The sequence below is a fragment of the Gymnoscopelus braueri genome (assembly GCF_963280865.1).
Source record: "Gymnoscopelus braueri genome assembly, chromosome: 8".
NCBI classification, from domain to species: Eukaryota; Metazoa; Chordata; class Actinopteri; order Myctophiformes; family Myctophidae; genus Gymnoscopelus; species Gymnoscopelus braueri.
The window spans coordinates 41,418,238-41,442,782 of NC_137609.1; the positions used below are offsets into that span (position 1 = coordinate 41,418,238).

The window sequence follows — 24,545 nt, forward strand, 5'->3', positions numbered from 1 at the left end:
GTGTGTGTGTGTGTGTGTGTGTGTGTGTGTGTGTGTGTGTGTGTGTGTGTGTGTGTGTGTGTGTGTGTGTGTGCATGCGCATGTGTGTGTTCGTGTGTGTGTGTGTGTGTTAAATGTATTGTATGTGCCAATGGAGCCTATTTTAGGCCTTCTGTATTTTCCGTGAGTGAAGGTAGTTCAGCGTGGAGAGTTGTTCTCGTCACGCACGCACGCACGCACGTACGCACGCACACACACGTACTGTACACGAGGGATGCTGACAGAGAGGGAAAGATTCAGACAGAGAGTTACAGAGCATTAGTTGAGGTGTGTGTGTGTGTGTGTGTGTGTGTGTGTGTGTGTGTGTGTGTGTGTGTGTGTGTGTGTGTGTGTGTGTGTGTGTGTGTGTGTGTGTGTGTGTGTGTTCAGTAATCGGCATCCGTCAGAGTCTGAAAGGTTGAAACTTTTTTTTCCCTCTCTTTCTCTTGCTTCCTCTTGTTCGTTCCTCTCCTGTTCTCCCCTCCCTCCGCCCCTCCCTGCTTTGCTCGCCTCCCCCTACTCCACCTCTTCTTCTTCCTCCTCTCCTCCTCACCTCCATCTAGTCTCCACCTTCCTCTACCCCCACCCACTCTCTCCCTCTCTTCACCTCTGCAACTCCTCAATCTCTCCTCCTCCCCCCGCCTCCATCCCCTTATTCGCCCCCTTTCTCCTCCTCATCCCTCGCTCTCCCCCCCGATTCCCACTCCATCATCTCCCATCTCACACCCGCCTCACCTTTGACCCCTCCCCCTTCCTCCCCAACCCCTTCCTACTCCCTCGACCTAATGTTCCCTTTCCCCTCCTTCTCCTTTCCCCTCCTTCTCCTTTCCCCTCCTTCTCCTTTCCCCTCCTTCTCCTTTCACCTCCTTTTTATAAGTCATAAGAAGTTAAAAGTAAAAAAAACACAACTATAACAATATAAATGACCTGATATGCTGTTTCACAAATGACAGATTAAAGGAGAATTTCGGACTAGGTTTTTCTTACCTTTCATATGATATTACTACATCTTAGCTAGGACGAGTGGCACAGTAGAAAAATGTCATAACATCCCGAGTCCACCGCAGCTAAAAACCCGAGCGGACGGTCCAGGCTCTAGGTTGTGTATTTTTATCGCGATTTTTTAATTTATTTTTGTTCATATCTGACTTTCCTAATGACAGAAAACTGTTTGTGTGAGATGAGCCACACTACGGCGGCCCATTTGGAACAAAAACACCGTGGACAGTTTTCTGTCATTAGGAAAGTCAGATATGAAATTTAAAAAATACCAAAAAAATAGATACAAAAATAGATAAAAAATACGCGATCTAGAGCATGGACCGTCCGCTCGGGTTTTTAGCTGCGGTGGTAAAGGTAAGAAAGACGTAGTCCGGAATTCTCCTTTTATGCTTGTAGATCTGCTACCTTTGATGCTTTTGTGTGACGCTGTAGTATGATCAAGTGGAGCAGTGGTTCTCAACAGGTGGTCCAGGGACCACCAGTGGTCCTTGAGGGGGTTCCAGGTGGTCCTCAGCTAAATGATGGAGAGTTGGTAACCAAATGGACCCTTATTAGATCTTGAACTCTTGAGAGCGTAAAATGAATACCAAATGGACCCGTACGGGTCCATTTGGTTTCATTTTACGCTCTCAAGAGTTAAATTGTCGTTAAACATCTGCATTACTTAATTAAAGAATTGTTATATTGATCAACGTTTGCCTGTTATCTCTCCTATGGTACCAACATCAAAACAGCATCAAAACAGCATGGAATTGTGGACAAAATCTTATCCAACGATAACAAAATATTCTAAGTCTTGGGTCTGAGAGGCAAAATATCATCAAATGGTGGTCTGTGGCTTAAATGCCGAATAAATAATGGACCTTGATATGAAATGGGTTGAACACCACGTAGTCCGGTATTCTCCTTTTAAAGGCTTTTATTCCATGTGAGTGCTGTGCTGCCCCTGGCGACTGACTGAACGAACGTCCCTCGCGGGTATATCGATGAATAAAACGTCTCATCATATCTCTTATCTTATCTCTTCCTTTCCAAAGCTGGTGGGCGGCGAGTTCGACCTGGAGATGAACTTCATCATCCAGGAGGCGGAGAGCATCGGCTGCATGGTGGAGCTGCTGTCCCACTGCGAGGTGACGTGCCAGGCGGAGATCTGGAGCATGTTCACCGCCATCCTGCGCAAGAGCGTGCGCAACCTGCAGACCAGCACCGAGGTGGGCCTCATACAGCAGGTGCTGCTGAAGATGAGCTCCGTGGACGACATGATCGCAGGTACAAACAAACCAGAGACCACGACGAGACCACAAGTTTTTTCTGTTTGTTTTTTGATTGATGTAATACTTCATTAGTCCGAAATGTAGTCATGTAACGATCAATCTGGGAACCCATCGCCAACTGAAAATGAAAAACAGCGCCCTCTGCTGTTTGTTCTATGTCTGTTGGCTCTGGGCGGAAGAAAACGGAGCACCAGAGCACAAGGAAACCGGTGTTTGTGTATGCCTTCAGCGCATCACTTCCGGTGGGTGCCACTATGTTTTCATTCCCACTAACAATATTTCTACACGGAACACTAACACCACTTCTCCCAGAGAACATGGATCGTTTTGGTTATAAGCCCACTTGTTTCTATGATGAAAGAGTAAGTTAAAATGTGAATATCTTTCAGTGGTTTTGTCTGCTCCGCGGACGCTATTGTTAAATTAGTTTGGGTTTGTTTCGAGGGGGAAAGATCGACGGACATGTGAATCCCGCCCACTACATTTGATTGGGTAAAGCGCGGCCTGCTTCCTGATCTGAAGGCACGCCCACTTGTAGCACAGTGTGTACATGTTATGACGAGCCTTCACGACAGATTCCAACGCAGAGCAGAATCTGTTCTTGAGAGATTATGTAACGATTAACTCAACTCACGATACGATTCAAATCACGATTCTAGGTTCACGACGTGTTTTTTTTTTTCTCTTACACAAATCCAGTATTTTCTTCTCTTTTTCTTCTCTATTTTATACAATACTGTGTTTTCTCTTATCCTCTTTTTAATACAGTAGCAAATGACTGAAAAAAACTTTTTTTTCATCAGTTCTCTTACAAAGATCTTGTATTTTCTTCTTTTTTGGTCTTGTCTCGATTGCGCCCACTGCTGTTTGCATCGCGATAATTTTTTTATTAAATCGATTTCAATTGTCACCAGTTTAAATCGATTTTAATTGATTTACGATAAATCAATATAAAGCCTACCAAAATGTAAACAGCACGTGGTACAGTACGACATTATACTGTAGCTTGAAGGATAACACAAAAAAAAAGGCCTGGGGACACGTTTCCATTGTGGTCTTATGTATTCAATTCATCAACATACAGTAGCATACAACAAATACAAACACTATGTACCAAAATAGATGAGAAAATTACATTTACCTCCCTCTTTGGTGTATTTTCTGGCCAATTTTGAAAGAAACCAGTGTTAGACATCCTTTAATGGATGGTGTTTAATTTTGGTTGCAGAGCAGTAGAATGAGAACTTTCCCAAGTTTGTTTTTTATTTGGGTGGTACCAGATCGTTGTCGCACCCTCTAGTGCAATGGTTCTCAAAGTGGGGTCCGGGGACCCCCTTGGGGGGGTTCCAGGGGGTCCCCTACAAAATGTGTTAATATAGCATCACAATAATTTTAACCTTTTATACTTTTGCTATTCAAAAATAGCAGATCTACAAGCTCATAGCGCGGCACCGAGTGCCGCACTATGAGCTTGTAGATCTGTTATTTTTTGTACATTTTTGCAAACCTTTGAATATATATATATATTTTTAAGCGAACATTTGTAACTCAAATCTTTGCTTCTGGGGGTCCCTGGAACAAAAGGAGATGGGGGTCCACGGCCAAATACATATCATTTTGGGGGTCCTTGACATGAAAAAGTTTGAGAACCACTGCTCTAGTGTTGTGGCTGTGGGTGTGGGTGTGTGGGTGTCGAGAAGTAGTTCGACAGGTATGAGGGCATTGAGGGCATTGAGGCCACCGTCTGAAAACAAGGCATGCATGTCCTCAAAAGCATGCTTTAGCCTGGTGAGAGGCGTGCCCGTGCCGGAGCAAGGCGCAAGTGCCCCGCTCAAGAGCTGTGCGAAGAAGACTGTGCTTCTGCCGACTCAGCAGCGTCCAATTTGCATACTGATAGGGTGAGAATGCAATGCATGCATACAAGGCAGCCAGCCTGGATGGTGTGGCTTCACCACTGAACCCACTGCACTGTGCTTTTGTGCAGCTTTCATTCACAAACTGCACACATAGTGACTTTTTATCAATAGCTAAATATTGGACAGGGAGGGATGAACATAATTCGATTCTTGGAGTCTTGTTTTAGGTGATTTATTTGGCAGTTTCTTCTGCTTGTGTGAAGAGAGGACATTGTCGAGAGACGGGGGACGTGAGAGATGTCAGGGAGAGAGGGAACAACGTGCAACTTTGTCTCTGGAAAGACATGTAACACAGGTCTCTAGAAAGACATGTAACACAGGTCTCTAGAAAGACATGCGACAGAGATCTCTAGAAAGACATGCAACATAGGTCTCTAGAAAGACATGTAACACAGGACATGCAAAATATGTCTAAGAAAGACATGCAATATAGGTCTATAGAAAGACATGCAACATAGCTCTCTAGAAAGACATGCAACATAGCTCTCTAGAAAGACATGCAACATACAGTAGCTCTCTAGAAAGACATGCAACATATGTCTCTAGAAAGACATGCAACATATGTCTCTAGAAAGACATGCAACACATGTCTCCATCTAGCCTGGGATCCAGCCTGCTTCGCTACGTTCGGTGGACTTTTTTTTCTCTCTTCGCTTCTCAGTCTGGAAAGCCTCCCATTGGGAGGTTTTGCAGAACTACACTGGAACTACATATGTTACGTTGGGCAACGTCGTTGCTGATTGGATGTTGTTCAAACGAATGACGAATCACAACGATCACACTGTTTTTTTGGTCCCGCCCCGCACCACAGACCAATCAGAAGCCCCAGGTTCGATTCGAAGCTTGTGGCATGTCCCGCCTCCCTTGGAGATAGGAGGCTTTCCAGACTGAGAAGCGAAGAGAGAAAAAAAAGTCCGCCGAACGTAGCGAAGCAGGCTGGATACCAGGCTAGTCTCCATCCACAATCGAACAATTATATTGCATTTCTTAAAATAAATTTTGTTTATATCGAAAATAAATGCATGTCTTGTAAATATGACAATGTTTCACAATATACAAAAATGGCCAACACATGGTAGTTCAGAGAATAGTATAAGTATATTTTATCAAAATATAAGTTCCACAATAATAATAAAAATATGTTTTTGCTGAAAAAAACCTATAGAATCCATTTGATTTACAGACATGCAAAAGTGTCACTTTTCAGCTACAGTCACCTTTTTGAACCCAAATAGGGCAATTGTGTGACACCTGACCCGAAAGAAAACAACATGTTGTCACCTTTTTCACCTCGGGGCTGTTTGCATGCCTGGATTTACACACAGTAAATGGTGTATCCACAAGTATAAGCAAATGGACATTAAGGGGAATACAAGAACCAAAAACTATGCCTAAACCTAAACGTTTTCCTAACCTTAACCTCAGTAAAACTATGCCTAAACCTAAACTTATTCCTAACCTTAACCTCAGTAAAACTATGCCTAAACCTAAACTTATTCCTAACCTTAACCTCAGTAAAACTATGCCTAAACCTAAACTTATTCCTAACCTTAACCTCAGTAAAACTATGCCTAATCCTAACCTTATTCCTAACCTTAACCTCAGTAAAACTATGCCTAATCCTAACCTTATTCCTAACCTTAACCTCAGTAAAACTATGCCTAAACCTAAACTTATTCCTAACCTTAACCTCAGTAAAAACTATGCCTAATCCTAACCTTATTCCTAACCTTAACCTCAGTAAACTATGCCTAATCCTAACCTTATTCCTAACCTTAACCTCAGTAAAACTATGCCTAAACCTAAACTTATTCCTAACCTTAACCTCAGTAAAACTATGCCTAAACCTAACTTATTCCTAACCTTAACCTCAGTAAAACTATGCCTAATCCTAACCTTATTCCTAACCTTAACCTCAGTAAAACTATGCCTAAACCTAACCTTATTCCTAACCTTAACCTCAGTAAAACTATGCCTAATCCTAACCTTATTCCTAACCTTAACCTCAGTAAAACTATGCCTAAACCTAACCTTATTCCTAACCTTAACCTCAGTAAAACTATGCCTAAACCTAACCTTATTCCTAACCTTAACCTCAGTAAAACTATGCCTAATCCTAACCTTATTCCTAACCTTAACCTCAGTAAAACTATGCCTAATCCTAAACGTATTCCTAACCTTAACCTCAGTAAAACTATGCCTAAACCTAAACTTATTCCTAACCTTAACCTCAGTAAAACTATGCCTAAACCTAAACTTATTCCTAACCTTAACCTCAGTAAAACTATGCCTAAACCTAAACTTATTCCTAACCTTAACCTCAGTAAAACTATGCCTAATCCTAACCTTATTCCTAACCTTAACCTCAGTAAAACTATGCCTAATCCTAACCTTATTCCTAACCTTAACCTCAGTAAAACTATGCCTAAACCTAAACTTATTCCTAACCTTAACCTCAGTAAAACTATGCCTAAACCTAACTTATTCCTAACCTTAACCTCAGTAAAACTATGCCTAAACCTAAACTTATTCCTAACCTTAACCTCAGTAAAACTATGCCTAAACCTAACTTATTCCTAACCTTAACCTCAGTAAAACTATGCCTAATCCTAACCTTATTCCTAACCTTAACCTCAGTAAAACTATGCCTAATCCTAAACGTATTCCTAACCTAAACCTGTGTAAAGTGAATACAAGAACCGCTGGGGGCGAGCCGTCCGTGAAAGAAATGGGGGCGAGTATGTTTTGGGCCAAGCGTTCCGGTTACCAATTAATTGGTCCATTTGGTTATACTTGTACACTCTCAGAGTTATGAGCTGTGTACTAATCTGTGTACCAATGAATTATTCCAAGGTGACATCCAGCAGAATTCTCTCTAGAACTATCGCCTCAGTAAATATTATTCAGTAAATAACGTGTGTGTGTGTGTGTGTGTGTGTGTGTGTGTGTGTGTGTGTGTGTGTGTGTGTGTGTGTGTGTGTGTGTGTGTGTGTGTGTGTGTGTGTGTGTGTGTGTGTGTGTGTGTGTGTGTGTGTGTGTGTGTGTGTGTGTGTGTGTGTGTGTGTGTGTGTGTGTGTGTGTGTGTGTTTACACAAAGCCCGGGAAATGTAAAGACCAGCACAGTACATCCAAACAACATACAGTACACAAATGGCGCATAACGCGCACGTGAGCGATGACAGTCGAGGTTTCAGCAGAGGTGCTGGAGTTTAGATGGAGAGCTTTGTTACAAAACAGCCCACGGGTGTGTGTGCGTGTTGTACAGTCATACAGACCTCAAATGGCCCTTCCCCCGTCCTCCTGAGAGCCTCTAATGTCCTCTACGTCCTTCCCATACTGCCGGGGTATAATGGCTCTCATTACTTGTATGGCTCATTAATGCTGCTCACTGCAGTCCGGTCCGGTCCAGCGCAGAGGCAGCAGGGAAGCAGCCAAAAAAGTCAACATTTGTCATCGGAGGCTCCCACTTTAGAAAAGTCACTAATGCGCTATTGAACAGCGGTGTGAGTGCCTCTTGGGTTTTTAATGGACAAGAGAGAAGTTGGAACGAGTAGAGAGAGAGAGAGGGAGAGAGAGGTGGATCTGTGGGATGTCTCTAATCACAAGAATCCACAGTCCAGATGGTAGTATCGGTATTTCAGAACCACACGTTTGAACGTGTGTTTAGTGGAAATGTTCCCGACACCATTTTGTTTCTTCCCGATATTGACTCCGGTACATAGCCGCGGGAAGTAGGGTTGCTGGGGGGGCCGCATAAAATTAATAAAATTAAATAAAATTATTAAAAACATTTTTGCATTATGTGCCTGTTGTTGCTGGTCGTTAGTTGGGGGGGATTTAGTGCAATATGTGTTCTGGAACCGAATTAACCGAATTAAAGTAACAAAAAAAACCCAAAAAAGTAACAAATCTAAAGAAAAAAAAACGCACATTTTCGTGCACACGTGCGCATACAGCACTCTTAACTTAAAACATCTTCCCGCGGCTATGCTCCGGTATCCACATTTCATTCACGGGCGATACTGAGTAGCGGTCCGATACCGGCGTGTAAAAATCGGTAAAACTTCTGTACATTATTAGTGCAAGTAAACAGTGTGAGCAGATCTACTGAGGGGCGTTTACAGATTTAATTCAGTTTTTGTTGTGTTTTGTTTTGTTTTGTTGTTTTGTTGTTTTGTTGTTTTGTTGTTTTGTCCTTGTCCTTGTTCAGGGCACTGACAGCCTCAGGGGGGAAAAAAAGCTCTTGGCTGAGCCTTGAGCCATGCATGAGCTTAGAGACACCTCAGGGACAACCAGTCCATTACTGGGCTGGTGTTTGTCCTTCATAATCCTTTTTGCCCTGCTCAAGCGCCTGCTGTTGTATGTATGTGTTCTGCATGACGGTAGCCTGGGATCAACTCCCTTTTTCGGTTTTCTGATCCGGTCTAGAGCGGATATTACCCACGGCGGAGCGGAAGTTACCAAATTTTTGATTAAGATTCCATTTAGTTTTAGTCATATTTTGGTCATCTGAAATGTTTTAGTTTTTGTCTAGTTTTAGTCGACTAAATATCATAAGATTATAGTCGACTAAATCTACAGTTGATTTAGTCGACTAAAATGTATTTTGGGAGGCTTTGATGGCATCGTAATGGCTGATTTTACACTTGGTTGCATGCTGAAAATAGCCGATCTACAAGCTCACTGTGAGCTTGTAGATCTGCTATTTTCAGAGCGCAACACCCGAACGAAACCAAACATAAAACGACTCGTCTTTTAGTTCTACTGGATCTCTTCTCCACTAGTTCCCTCACTAACAACATTTTAGTCTAGTTTGTATTTGTTGACGAAATTGTCAGTATATTTAGTCTTAGTTTTAGTCATCATAGCTTAGTTTTTATTTAGTTTTCGTCAGTGAAAAAAGGTAGTCGACGAACATTTTTCGTCATAGTTTTAGTCGACAAAATCAACACAAGAGAATATTCTCTGTAAGGCAAAACTTCACAGGTAAAAACCCATACGGTAGATCTGCGAAGGAAAGTAGTCCACATAATATCTCCTTTATTAATGGTCCACTTCAGAGACTTTAAAATGTTTCTATCAACCACTTAAACCCTGTATGCTTGACCGGCGTCCCTCAGGGCTCCATACTAGTGTCTTTTCTGTTGTCTGTTATTGTGGGGGAAAGCTTTCACTGAAAATAGCCGATCGCGGCTGTGACGCGTTGTGAGCTCGTCGAGCCGCTATTTTCCTGCAAAAGCTTTCCCCACAATACGGATGCCGGGGTTGAAGTGGTTAAAAGATGTTTCCGAATTTCTACAAGGCTCAGAACGAATGCACTGCCTAAATTCGTTGTATAATTTTCAGCTGACGGGAGGTTTTTGGTGTGTTTAAGGATCACGCATATTTTCAACCAAAACAATGTATTTGTTGTCACATCGTATGACATGCTTATATAAATACTGACACGATTTCTCACAGACAGGCTCCATTTAGCACCCTAAATCCCACATCTGATGATGACAGTCCAGACATAAGCACCACGAGACGGCATCAGCTTTCTGCCTATAGCCTCATCAGGCGTACGATTAAGCTCTTAACGCACCGAATAAACGGTTGTAAAGTCGCCGGGCGAGTATTTGGCATGAAAATTATTCATATAGCTGACGCCTCATTCATACAGGTTAAGGCCGTTAACCCATTAAGACCTGGAACGCATCTGTGTCATTTTAGATTTCTTTGGCTATTCAAAAATAGCAGATATACAAGCTCATAGCACGGCACTCAGTGCCGCGCTATGAGCTTGTAGATCTGCTATTTTTTTTAAATCATTTTGTGCAAATCTTTGAACATGCATATTTTTTAAGCGAACATTTGTAACCTTTTCTATTTTAATTTTAATCATTTGCTTTTGGGGGTCCCTGGAACAAAATATTTTCAGATGGGGGTCCCATCATTTTGGAGGTCCTTGACATGAAAAAGTTTGAGAACCACTGATGTAGCAACATTTGCCTGGCTTTATCGCCACGTTCACATTCACGTTCTGAGGGGACGCACTCATGACACAGATAGAGTACATCAGTTTTTTTTTTAAAACATATATATATATGTGGGTGAATTAATTGCACGAAGAAAAAAGGCCACGGTGTGTAAGGAAATTTAAAGGGTGGTCCTTTACAACTTTCCAATAGTTGTGCCCCAGAAGTTGGCTGCTGTGAGCGAGTCTACATTTGTGAAAAAAAACTTCTTTAGTGATAATTGTGGCAACATGTGAGTCTACTATATATAATACAACACATGTGATTCAATAACGATGTGACACATCTCTGGTGTTATGTGGGTATGGACCATAGAGTTATATTGTCTCTGTCGGGTAGAAACCTCATATGTCCAAAACTGTTACTTTTCAGGGTTCAAATTAAATTAAAAAAAGCAAAAGTAGCAGATCTCCAGGCTCTAAATGTATCGCTTCGCGCAACGTTTCGAGCTTGTATATCTGCTACTTTGGACTCATGCGTCCATGCATTTTAAGCAACACCCTGCACATAGACAGACAGACAGACATAGACAGACACACATTAAAACCTGGGAGCTGACCAGTTCAACCACATGCAGTCTTATACTGTTGGCCACTGGAGCAGTTGGGAGGTTCAGTGCCTTGCTCATGGGCACTTCAGCGGTGTTGGGGGAGGGGTGAGTGGTGGCTATTCACTTTCCCACCCGGATTTTTCCTGCCGGTCAGGGGAACCTTCCGGCAACAAGTGTGCTCCTCTAACCTTTATAGTCCACCACTGCCCCAAAATCAATCCAAAATTAAATTTCTGATGACCTCACTGTTCTTCCATCACATGGCTGGTAGAGGAGCTTCAGGGCATCCTGCCATATAGCTCAATGCTTCCTGCCCTCAGTGCACGGCCTCCCAAACCATGACTCATCATCACACTGATCTCATCTCTGTCTCTGTCTCTGTCTCTGTCCCCGTCCCCCTCCCTGTAGACCTTCTGGTGGACATGCTGGGAGTGATGGCCAGCTACAGCATCACAGTCAAAGAGCTGAAGCTGCTCTTCAGCATGCTGAGAGGAGACAACGGTATCTGGGTGAGTCATGCTGGACTACTATACTCTACTACGTACGGTAACCGGGACAGTGGTGAGACTGAGAACACTAGCACACAATATTTAGTAAAATAGGCCTATTTATTTATTTTATATTGGATTTTATATCTAAGGTACATTTATTTTACAAATGGTACAAAACCTGGGCATAAACAAGAAGTTAGAGGGTAAATTTAGGTCCGATAATGATTTACCATGCATGTTATTTTCGTTTTACATTTTGGGAAGAAGAAAAACAGCCAATGTGAGGTGCCCACAAAGTTTAGGTGTGTGCCCGTGTGCGTGTGCGTGTGCGTGTGCGTGTGCGTGTGCGTGTGTGTGTGTGTGTGTGTGTGTGTGTGTGCGTGCGTGCGACTGACTGTGTGTGACTGTGTGTCTGTCTGTGTGTGTGTGTCTGCACGCGCAAACAGAAATTCGGCTTACTTTGATGTGGTTGCATCAGCCGTCTTATAGATGTTAGCCACGCTGAAGCTGCAGAGTCTTAGTTTAGTGTTATTTCTCATTTTGAATGAATGTACGCATCAAAACAGACCGGGACAACAGACCGGGACAACAGCCCAATCAGCCGTGACAGACTCACATGAATGGAATTTGCATCGAATTTTGGCGTTTGAAAATCAACAAATAAAATAACATCCCCTCAGGCGGTGTCAGCGACCTTCCGTTTCTCACACACCACGTTAAACACACTGAGCGGAGGTAGAGCAGCTTCTGGACCAGTGGTTCTCAAACCTTTTCATGTCAAGGACCCCCAAAATGATACGTATTTGGCCGTGAAAACAAAAAATGTGTGCCAGGCAGGGACGCCCATACAAGATTTGTTTTGTTAAAACAAAACAAAAATAGTGTCCAAAATATTCCATACTTTGAAAATAATGGATCTATAAGCTCAAAATGATTTTTTTCGCAATGCACTGTGAGCTTGTAGATTGGATATTTTCTAATATCTGGTGTATAGACGGTTCTAACCACTGTTCTAGAGCAGTTTGTCTGTAATCTCTCTCTCTCTCGCTCTCTCTCTTCACTCCCACCATCCCCCAATACACACACACACACACACACACACACACACACACACACACACACACACACACACACACACACACACACACACACACACACACACACACACACACACACACACACACACACACACACACACACACACACACACACACACACACCCCAGCGGTCCTCTTCAGAGACTGATTGATTCTCGGTTGCCATGGTATTGATAATGTGTTGTCGGGGGCAGGCGGAGGTGATTGATGACTTATTGATCCCATCCAGTAGGGTTGAGGCAATGTTGTGATGTCACTGCTGTCATACATGACAACCTCTCTCTCTCTCGCGCTCTCTCGCGCTCTCTCTCTCTCTCTCTCTCTCTCCTCTCCTCTCCTCCTACAGCCCAGACATGCCATCAAGTTGTTGTCAGTGTTGAACCAGATGCCTCAAAGACATGGTCCTGACACCTTCTTCAACTTCCCCGGGCGCAGTGCAGCGGTGAGAGACACCACACACGCACACACACACGTGCACGCACACGCACACACCACAAAACCATTAGCATTCCTTTGGCATCAGTCACCACATGTTAATTAGGCCCCTACAGGAGCCAAGAGACATTTTATTGAACTAAATCAACTGTAGTTTTAGTTGACTAATATATTTGAGTCAACTAAAAACTATACAAAAACTAAAACATTTCAGATGACTAAAAATATGACAAAAACTAAATGGAATTTTATTCAAAGGACCATGACTAAAAAAACTCAATCAAAATGTGCTGTAAAAATGTACTGATGTGTGGTCCCCCCCCCCCCCCCCCCCTGCAGGCTATCGCGTTGCCCCCCATCGCTAAGTGGCCGTACCAGAATGGATTCACCCTGAACACCTGGTTCAGGCAGGACCCCCTTAACAACATCAACGTGGACAAAGATAAACCTTATCTGTACTGGTGAGTATACTCTAGAATGACATATAGGTTCATACATAGATTCATAGGTTCAGGATTTGTAGTGCGCCCCCCCCCCCCATCCAGTTATTACACTGGCTCGGAGCGCAGTCTGCAGAAAGAGACAAGAGAAAACACACAGGACAAGACAAAGAAGACTAGACTAGGACAACAAGAACTCAGTCACACTGTCAGACAGTCACAACAGGAGGGAGTAGAAACTGAACACTAAACATACACAATACACAAAACACAAAACAACAAGACAACAAGTTATCCTAGTACATTGACAAGGTGTGTCATAAGCATGGTTTTAAAAGTCCCGAGGGTGGGGGCAGCTTTGATCCAGCAAGCTTTTCCACAATTTGCTGGATTATATCACACAGTATAAAACCTTATTTGTTGTTGTTTGTTTTTGGCAAAGAGATTTGGGGCCCTATAATTGGCCGTACTGGCTAAACCCACTATTTCAGGATTTAGGTGTGCGCAAGGGGCGTTCCCGTGCAATAGTTGCTATTTTGGGACACCTGCCTTACCCGCAGGCGCTCTACCAAACCAATTTGGCATAGCGGGTGGTTTTAGATTACGCTATGCGCTTTCCAAAATAGCAATTTTGGGGATAATGCAACAACACGCCCACGGCCACACCTCCAGGCTCAAATAATGGAGTCGGCATAATGAATGTAATGTAATTCACGGATAGTGGGCAGCGGGTGCGGGTATAGCAGTGCCAATTATAGGGCCCTCTGTGTAGATGGAAACCTGGTTTAATTATAGGCGAAAGATTTTCCAAAATAGCACAGATATCAGATCCACAACTGCTTGTAGATCAGATATTTTCGCTGTGCGACACCATCGTACAACAAAGTATTATATAACATTTATATAAGTGCTTATTAACCACATGGAGGCACTTCCTCTGATTGCCGACAGCTGCTACAGTTCTCATCCCCAGAGGACTTCATGGTTGAGTTAACATGACATCCCACTTTTTTTAATGAATTTTTTAGACTTTTGGCAAATCTTGGAATGAAACCGACCACTCAAAACGCTGGTGTACTCCGACCCATTTGAGAGGGACTTAAACTAACCCCCCCTCTCTGGGGACACGTAAAACGTCAAAAAGGTCGTTAAAAATCCGGTCAAATCTTCTTGCCCCTTTCCTCTCAGATCCCCTGTCTCCTTTTCCTATTCCCTCCCCCTTTTCCAGATCACAGAATACTGTAATACCCAAGTGTTCCCTCGACTTGACGTCTCGGCGTTCGACTCCACTGACTCAATTAATGTGAACGTTAATAGATAAACAGATAATGAATAAGAGCATAACTTTGAAATGTCAGGGCACTCCATTAAGGAGTGGGCGCTGCCTGCCCTGGGTGGGTGGGGGGGGGGGGGGGGTTGATATGCCTGGGTCTGGGTCTCGGCGCTGCCGTAGCCTCCGGGCTCCGCCGTTCGTTCCTTGGCTGTCCTTAAGTGTGAGCCGTTAGCTACTGTGACGCTTCATTAGCTCTGACCTTTGATTTAATTGAACTCTCCCACCCCATCCCCCTCCCTCACCCCCCAGTTCCTGCGTTCCGCGCTCCTTCCTGCCTGCCTTCCTTCCTTACTTACTTTCTTCCTTCCTTCCTTCCTTCCTTCCTTCCTTCCTTCCTTCCTTCCTTCCTTCCTATGCTTGTCTCCTCACCATGCCCCCCCCCACCCCCCCCTCAAAAAAAAAAAAAGAAGCTCACAACGCTATTTTCGGCAAAGGACCATAGAACCCTGGGGGACACCGGTCAACAAAGTCTAGAGTTTAAGAAGTTAACCGTTTGCCGAAAATAAGAAATGAGGTCCGATTTATAATACTGTAAGTTAAACAATTAGCACTTTCAACCTGGCATCCCAATCTTGGACGATTTGCGAACATTTTTCAAAAATGTTCTAACATTTTCAAAATGTGCGAAAATAGATCTCACAACTTATAAGCTTGTAGGGTAGGTTATTTTATTTATTTAGTTTTGACAGGCCAGGGAGTTAAGTTTTTGTGACGTTGAATTGGATTGACAATTTTCTACTTCATGGCATTAATTCTTCTTTTTTCTTTTTTTTATCTTAGTAATTCCATCCCAAATCCTACAGTCTGATAATGCACGGCTAGGTAGAAAAACTGCTGTCTCTGCTGTCATCGTCAGATGTGGGATTTAGGGTGCTAAATGGAGCCTGGACTAGTGTCAGTATTTATATAAGCATGTCATGCACAAAATACATTGTTTGGTTGGAATTCTGATGTGTGATCCTTAACACACCAAAAAGCTCCGTCAGCTGAATATTATACAGCAAGTTCAGACATTGTATTTGTTCTCTGCCTTGTAGGAACTTGAAAAAAAATCAAGAATCTTTTAATAGATACATTTGGAAGTCTCTGAAGTGTATCCATTGACCCTTTAAGACCAGGAACGCATCTGTGTGCCATTTTTAGATTTATTTGGCTATTCAAAAATAGCAGATCGGCACGAGTGCCGCACTATGAGCTTGTAGATCTGCATTTTTTTTTTATCGTGAAAATGTGCGCAAATCTTTGAATATATATATATATTTTTAAAGTGAACATTCTTAACTCAAATCTTTGCTTCTGGGGAATTCTGCAAATGTCTTCTAAATCCTAACAGTTTTTTTTTTTTAAACGTATGTTGCTATAATCAAAAGACTTTCTGTACAATTATAGGGCTGGCTTGTAATTTCATAGACTGGTTAACCAACAGATTTTAACATTTTAATGTAAAATATGAAATTATGCATGTACCGTATGTATATTGGGGGATTGTATTTGGGTTGTGGAGTAATTTGTGGGGTGGGGTGGGTTGAAGGGTAATACATTGTGAATGTCGCAATTTGAAAGGAAATATTTATATTGTGTTGAGTCTGGCGTAGAGGATTGCATCCTGTGCCAGATTTTTTTCATACATTTCAATAATATCAGTGGTTCTCAAACTATTTTAAGGACTAAGAGGAAATAAATGGTGAAAGACAACACAAAGTCTTTTAAGGATCAAGCAGTATGCCAAACTCCAGCCTCCAAGCTCCTTTATTCACAGGCATTGACATAAATGAATAGGATTTTTTAGGAGTTTTTTTTCCGATTAATTGAGTACAAAGGACCCCATTGGAAACCAGCCATGATAGTGCTTTCTTGGGTTTAAAATCCTCTTAACAGACCTTGTATTGAACTGCACTTCCCTGTGCTTGTCTTTGCAAACTGTTAATAAAGTATTCAATCAATCAGGCAAATGAAAAGACACTGACTTTGAAGGTCTAAACAGCAGAGCAGATTCCTTCAGCTATATTCGGTGGCTGCATTCACCAGATTAATAAACTTGTTTTCCTTAACACAGGTGCAGCTAATAACACTGATCATGAGTATTAGAAACAGGTGTTCATGGAAAATTACTGCTACGTAAGTAGTCAAAATAAAAGTCACACACGTGTCAAAATAAAAGTACAGACAGAGGGGGTGCTGATCTACCAAAACTAAAGGCACAACAACCATCGTCAGTGCCATATATAAAAAAAAATAAGAAGAAAGTAAAGGAGTCATCCTTAAGGACTAGTTCACCCAAATAAAATCTTATTTTCTATCAAGTACACACCCCATGAAGCCTTGAATTCATGGAGATTTTTTAGTTTTTTATGCATTCCTGAGCCAATAATTTAATGATGACCGGGTGTATTTCCAGTAGGAAACTTAAAGGACACTCTTTGAGTCTCCTACCGGATACATTAGCATCTTTCCACTGGTCATCAAATTGTTGGCTTAGGAATGCAACAAAAACAAAAAAAATCGCCATGAATTCAATGCTTCATGGGGTGTGTAATTGATATAGAATAAGTAATTTTTTGGGTGAACTACTTCTTTAAATGTTTTACATGATGTGCGAGTCTTTCACCACTTTAGTTCCTCAATCAACCTTATTACTAAGGACACAAGAAAGGCACAGCAGTCTACCTTGGACTTGATTTCAAGGACTCCCATAAACTGTCAGAGTTACAGCCCTGTACGTAAGGGTCCATTTGGACCCCCCCCCCCCTCAAGGAACCTTGAGAACAGTTTGAGAACCACTGCTTTAACCACTCAAACCCCCATATGTCGTTGAGCGGAGTCGCTCAGGGCTCTGTACTGGTGACTTTTCTGTTTTCGCTCTGCGTTGTGAGCTTGTCGACCTGCTATTTTATCTGCGAAGGGCCGGGGGGGGGGGGGGGGGGGGGGGGGTGGGGGGGTGTAGTACTGTAGGTGGTGTGTCAGCAGGGGGGAGGTGACCGGGCACCCTGTCTTCCTTTTCTCTCTGGATGACACGGCAAAAAGGATGAGCTATGATGATAAATGGCAGGCTAGAGGAAGGAGCATGAGGAGGAGGAGGAGGAGAGAGCGGGGAGAGAATGTAATCCGCGGTTTCCCCGGTAACTGGTTGTCATGGTGAGCTCGAGCTGAGCAAGGAGTGCTTGCGGCTCACGCTGGCTTCAGGTTCTTATCACGCTCCTCCAGTTGCAGTCCCCCCCCCCCCCCCCCCCAACACACATAGACGCACACACACGCACACACACACAGGTTAGTATTACTATACTTGTGAGGGCATCGACATTTCCAGACAGTGATTTTTATGAATGCTATTTAAACAAAGTAATGTTTTTAACCATGAGCGTAAAGCCGAAGAATAGCAGATCTACACGCCCTTGTGAGCTTGAAGATCGGCTATTTTTCTGGTGCGCATCACCACCTGGTTGCCCCAGGTACGATTCCAGGCCAGGCCAGCAAATGTGTCGATGAAATGAAATATGTCCCTGAGCAAGACTCTTAACCCCTAATTGCTCACAGGCCCTCATTGGAAACAAGACCGCAAGGACTTTCATGAACGGACCTGTTAAAGGAATTATCCTTTAGATCTGCTATTTTCAAAAAGCCTATGTAAAAAATAGGGCTGAAGTCGTTAATGTATGGTTTATAATATAGTCTACTAGTAACTACAGTTTTCAAATAATTGTAGTGGAGTAAAAGTACAATATTTGCCTCTGAGATGTAGTGGAGTAGAAGTAAAAGTAATGAAAATTGGAAATACTCCAGTAAAGTAAAAATACAAAAACATTGTACTTACTGTAAGTACAGTACTTGAGTAAATGCACTTAGTTACTTTACACCACTGCATAAAACAACAATGTTTCTTGTGAGGACCAGGAAAATGGTCCTCACAACGTCTTATTTCTCATATTCTACTATACTTTTTGGGACATTTGGTCCTCCTCACAAGCATAGTAATACAAACACACACACGCACGCACGCACACACACACGCACACACAGAGACCACCCCCTCCCCTCCCCACCTCCCTGTCTGATGCCGACCAACCTTGTCCGCGTGGAGACAGCGATAACGCACCCTTCGCCCTCTTAACATGCACCGGGAATTCACTTGAGAGGGATTTATACCTGCTGGAAGTGTGCCTCCGGCTATGTGGGAACCTGTGTGTGGGTGTGTATGTGAAATATTATCGTTGCTGTCGGGTGGAATACCTTGTATATCCAACAAAACCGTGACTATTCAGGAAATGGGAAAACAAAGCTGTGTTGTTCTGGTGGATCCAATATAGTTAGTTATTGTTTAGTCACAAGCTCTTGTTAATACTTTTCATTGGTTCTCCCCAGGCTGGCAGAGGGAGAGTAGCGCCCAAGATTACATGCTTAGGCAATTGGCACTGGGTGAAAATATGGGTTACAAAATTGTGGGATAAAAAAAAAAGAAAAAAAAGTTGGTTCAAACCCAAGACAGACGTCACCACTTTCACTTTCAAAATGTTTCTAAAAAGAGACTAAAATCGCAGATCCACAAACACAACGCGTACCGTCACGATGGGTTGAGTGATCTTGTACATCAGCTGTTTTCGCTAAATGATTGTGCTACACTTTTGTAATTTACCAAAGGAAAATAAAACAACATAAAACGTAGAAATATGGAGATTCAAGGTTTCTGCCCAAATATCGTCTCTGTCGAGCAGAAAACGTCACATGTCCAAAAATTCAAAAAAGTAGCAGGTCTACAAGCTCATCTGCTACTTTTGATACTTTTGTGTGACGCTCAAGTTGGGCGTTATTTTAAAAAGTTGGACAGCTGACATAGCGGTCCGGGCACCTATAGGCTGCTAATGCCTGACAGTGTGTCGCGGGTTTGAATCCCGATCCCGACGACCTTTGCTGCGTGTCACTCCCCATCTCTCCTTCCCCATTTACTGTCAGTCTACTGTATACTACCAATAAAGGCAGAAAAAGCTAAAGATAAAATATGGAGATAGGAGGTTTCTGCCAGACATCAATGTTTCTTCTTGTGATACAGAAGCTTAGCTAGGAGGTTTATTTTTTCTTCATGTTTTTTTTTTACACACATGAAGGTTAGCAGCGTGGGAAGCAGTCTGAAAGAAGGAGGAATCAGAGGGAATAGGAAGGATTTAGTTGGGTTTCATCCAGGAACCTGGTTCTCCCCGGAGCAGGAACACCCGCTGCGTGTTGCTCCGTAGGGGGCGCTAGGCCTCACACAGGACTTGAAGTAATGTGACCCGCGGTGCCAAAATATGCCGGAAAACAATTTAGAGCTTTGAGACCTTTTGATGCCAACTGTTTTTGTAAGTTATTATATTTAGGAGAGCTTCCCTTCCCTTTTCACTACCTTACATGAAACAAAATACCCAAATGGGTCCATTTGGATCCATTTGTACACTCTCATGGGGTCTAATCAAGTACTTAGTTACTACTGGCATTATGCCTTACATCAGGGTTCCCCAATAGGCGGCCCGTGGGCCATTTGCGGCCCGCGAGAGGCAACTGTCCGGCCCGCGACGCCTCCTGTCATAAAAAAAATAAATGAAAAAAAACAATATCTGTATTACTGTTCAAGCAGACTAACAAACACATCTGTAAGTAAATTGTTGATTCTGGACTTATTTTGATTTTCAGTATGTACAACTGGCTGCTGTTAATCTGTATTACTTTTCAAGCAGACTTATTTTGTTTCCAGAGTGCATTTTTTCCTTGTGTGACCCTCAACACAGGATTTAAGAATCCCAGGCCTAAAATAACAGTGTCAAATTAGCTCGATAAGGAAAAAAAATCGGCACCCGCGCGTTTCGCACGCGAGCACAATGCCCCTGGCCCTCGGCTTGGTACCTGAGACATAATTTGGCCCTTGGGGAAAAGTAATTGGGGAACCCTGCCTTACATGAAAAATGTTGCTACAGTAACCTTGGTGTTTATTCGTCCATTTTTAAACAGGGCAGTAATGTTAATAACATCAAGTTTGTTCCACCAGACTAAAATCTTGACTGTTCAAATTACACTGTGCAAAAAATTGCTCAAACATCATCAATAGGGGTAATACATTTGCAAACATACAGTAAGTAACAGAGTTACAATGTTACATTGTAATCATTGCTATAGAGTGTTTGTTCAGTAACAGGAGTCTCTCTAGTCTCTAGTAAACAAAAATCTGGGTAATGGGCAAGTCATGTTAATAACATAACCATATGTTAGTCAGCCGCTAGCATCAGTCAAAAGAGAAGGTGGCAAGAAGGGTCACAGTGCTTAGGGGGGTGAGGAGAAGTCGTACATCGGTGCCCCCGATCTTAAAGCTTGGTTGTGAGCCATTGTGAGCCGATCTGCAAGCCCACAACGCATTGCGATGTGCTGTGAGCTTGTAGATCGGTTATTTCCAGCAGCAACTAAATAAAGCTTTAATTGTCGGGGGGAAAAAAGTGTACGATAACGACGCAAACGGGGCGGTCTGGTTCGATAGCCACACAGCAGCTCTCCATGCTTGAACCTCAGCATCCATATTCTAGCCAAAAAGATCGGAAGAAGTGATTTGTAGCAGAGGGAGAAAAAAGACATCTAAGTACAGTCGTAACTCAAGGCTGTTTCTCTAAGAATAGGGTTAAAGTGTTTCAAAATGCTTTTGATTTCCACCTGATTCTGTGATCTTATTAAGCACTTAAACCCTATATGGTTCACTGGAGTCCCTCAGGGCTCGATACTAGTGTTTTTTCTTCCTGTTATTGTGGGGAAAGCTTTCACTGAAAATAGCCGATCAACAAGCTCACAACGCGTCGCAGCGCGCCGCGTTGTGAGCTTGTCGATACACTATTTATTTTCAATAAGGATGCTGGGGTTGAAGTTGGTTAAGTGTTTAAAATGCTTTTGGTTTCAACCTGATTTCCGTGATCTTATTAACATCGTACTCTTGTCTTCCTGTCCTGTCCTGTCCTGTCCTGTCCTGCTCGCCAGCTTTCGCACCAGTAAAGGGATCGGCTACTCGGCACACTTCGTGGGGAACTGCCTGATCGTCACGTCACTGAAGTCCAAAGGCAAAGGCTTCCAGCACTGTGTCAAATACGACTTTCAACCTCGCAAGGTGAGTCTTTAAGTGAACTGACGCACATATGCGTGTGCCAGCATGCGCACACACACGCACACACACCCACACTCTAGATCGAGGTCAATTAAAATGTTCTGGTCAGCTTGGTAAAACTTGTTAGATGTTGGGAACATCTCTCTCTTCTCTCTCTCTCTGTCACGCTCCCTTTCTCTATATATATCTCTCTCCCTCTTTTCTCTCTCTCTCTCTCTCCCTCTTTTCTCTCTCTCCTCGTTCGTCCTGCTCTCCAGGACGGCGTTGATGAGTGCAGATAGGGTTTGTCCATTAAGACCTGCACACTACCCCCCCCCCCCCCACCCGCACTGTCAGCATCCTGCTACTGTCACACACACACACACACACACACACACACACACACACACACACACACACACACACACACACACACACACACACACACACACACACACACACGCACACACACACACACACACACACACACACACACACACACACACACACACACACACACACACACACACACAAAACACACAGTCATGTCAACACGCATGGGTTACACACACACTCCCAAATGCATGCAAGTGATACACACACACACACACACACACACACACACACACACACACACACACACACACACACACACACACACACACACACACACACACACACACACACACACACACACACACATACACACGGCAGAGGACGCTATGTGCTGAGTCAGCAGAATGTGAGGGCTGCCCAGTGGCTCCATTTGATCAATGAATAAGTCTCTATGTATCACAGCGCTTTGCCGTGTGTGTGTGTGTGTGTGTGTGTGTGTGTGTGTGTGTGTGTGTGTGTGTGTGTGTGTGTGTGTGTGTGTGTGTGTGTGTGTGTGTGTGTGTGTGTGTGTGTGTGTGTGTGTGTGTGTGTGTGTGTGTGTGTGTGTGGTCTGCACGTGTTTATATGCCTGTCTGTGGGCGTATCTATATGCATGCAATTATTTATGCGTGTGTGTATACCCAATTTGTCCAAGCTATTTCCATTATGCATACATCTATGTACACGATGTGTATGTATGTGTGTACTGTATGTATAATTTACATAACAGTGTACAGTAGAATACAAAATGTCCTCAAATCAACACACACACACACACACACACACACACACACACACACACACACACACACACACACACACACACACACACACACACACACTAAGAAATGAGATGTTACAGTCAAAGGAACAGACTTGGAGTCCTCAGGAGTGAGAGCGAGTTTTCACACTTAGAGTTGATGTTATTTTTAACCTGTTATTTTCAAGTGGTTAATGTGAAAATTAGAAATAAAGTTCCTATCCTATCACACAAATATTTGACGGCCCCCCTGCGGTATCTCTGAGGACCCCCTTGGGGTCCCGGACCCTCTGTTGAATACCCCTGCACTACACTAAAGAATGAGTCATGACCTTGACAAGGTTACAAAAGCCTCCATGACTATAATGACACACCGACCACACTGATGATCTTGAGAACAAGGTTATGAAAGCATCCATTTGCTGTAATAACGACTTAATTAGATTTGTGTAGGCAGGATTTGATTTATTTAAAAAAAAACAGAGGGATGTTTTCTCAACCACTTAAGCCCTATGATACTGCAGGCTAAAAGAGCCAATCTAGTACAAACTCATAACGTGTCGCAATGTGACTGGTTGTGAGATTGTAGATCTGCTATAATACCGTTGCTGTCTGGGACAGAAACCTCTTATCTCCATAATTTTTACTTTTTGTATTTTTTTGTAAATTAACGCCCTACTTGATCATACTACAGCGTCACACGAAAGTATCAAAAGTAGCAGATCTGCAAGCTCATTCGCAACGTGTTTTGAGCTTGTACATCTGCTACTTTTTCTGTTTTTGAACTTGAATCCTGAAAAGTAACAGTTTCGGTTTCCCGTGTGTGTGTGTGTGTGTGTGTGTGTGTGTGTGTGTGTGTGTGTGTGTGTGTGTGTGTGTGTGTGTGTGTGTGTGTGTGTGTGTGTGTGTGTGTGTGTGTGTGTGTGTGTGTGTGTGTGTGTGTGTGTGTGTGTGTGTGTGCGCGTGTGCGTTCCAGTGGTACATGATCAGCATCGTACACATCTACAACCGCTGGAGGAACTCGGAGATCCGTTGCTACGTCAACGGGCAGCTGGTTTCCTACGGCGACATGGCGTGGCACGTCAACACCAACGATGTAAGTGTAGCCCCGCCCACCACCACCACACTGGCACACACTGCAGCACTGCCACTCTCAACTTGTATTATAGAGCATTGGTTTCGGGTACGGGGACCCCCCAGGGGTCCTTGTGGGGGTACCAGGTATTTGGCCGCGGACCCCCATCTCAAAAGATATCTACAAGCTCTTGTAGATCTGCTATGTTTGAATAGCCAAAGAAATCTAAAATGACACAGATGCGTTCCCAGTCTTAATGGATTAAAGGGATATTTCACTTTCCAAAAAACTTTGGGTCATTTTATCGTCTACTCAGGCTTTTGTTAGCCCCCCAGACCGTTTTTAAGTTGCTTGATTTAGTATTTAGATATCTGATAATCATTTTCTTTGACTTTTTATCAGACTTCCTTTACAAACCCATTATAACTTCAAACTCCATTTTTAACCTGTTAGATTCATCAAAAACACCCGTCCTTGGTTCTGCTGACTCACCCTGCCCTCCTAATACGTGAGGGGGCCGTGTTTTTTCGATGACTTTTTTCATTTATATTTTATATTTTTTGGGGAAAATGAAAAAAATGTAATACAATAAAAAAATGTAATACAATTAGGAGGGCAGGGTGAGTCACCAGAACCAAGGACGGGTGTTTTTGATGAACTAACATGTTAAAAATT

General features: G+C 43.0%; 1 protein-coding gene across 1 annotated transcript in view; it reads left to right on the plus strand.

Annotated features, from left to right (window-relative positions):
* LOC308089988 (neurobeachin-like) overlaps positions 1-24,545 on the plus strand; it is a gene marked incomplete at both ends in the record, with an annotated part of 234,794 nt that overhangs the window by 69,458 nt on the left and 140,791 nt on the right. The window contains 6 exon segments of the mRNA XM_080434989.1: positions 2,058-2,289; positions 11,186-11,286; positions 12,712-12,807; positions 13,140-13,261; positions 21,558-21,684; positions 23,772-23,891. Of these exon segments, the coding sequence (XP_080291115.1) occupies positions 2,058-2,289; positions 11,186-11,286; positions 12,712-12,807; positions 13,140-13,261; positions 21,558-21,684; positions 23,772-23,891 (798 nt within the window).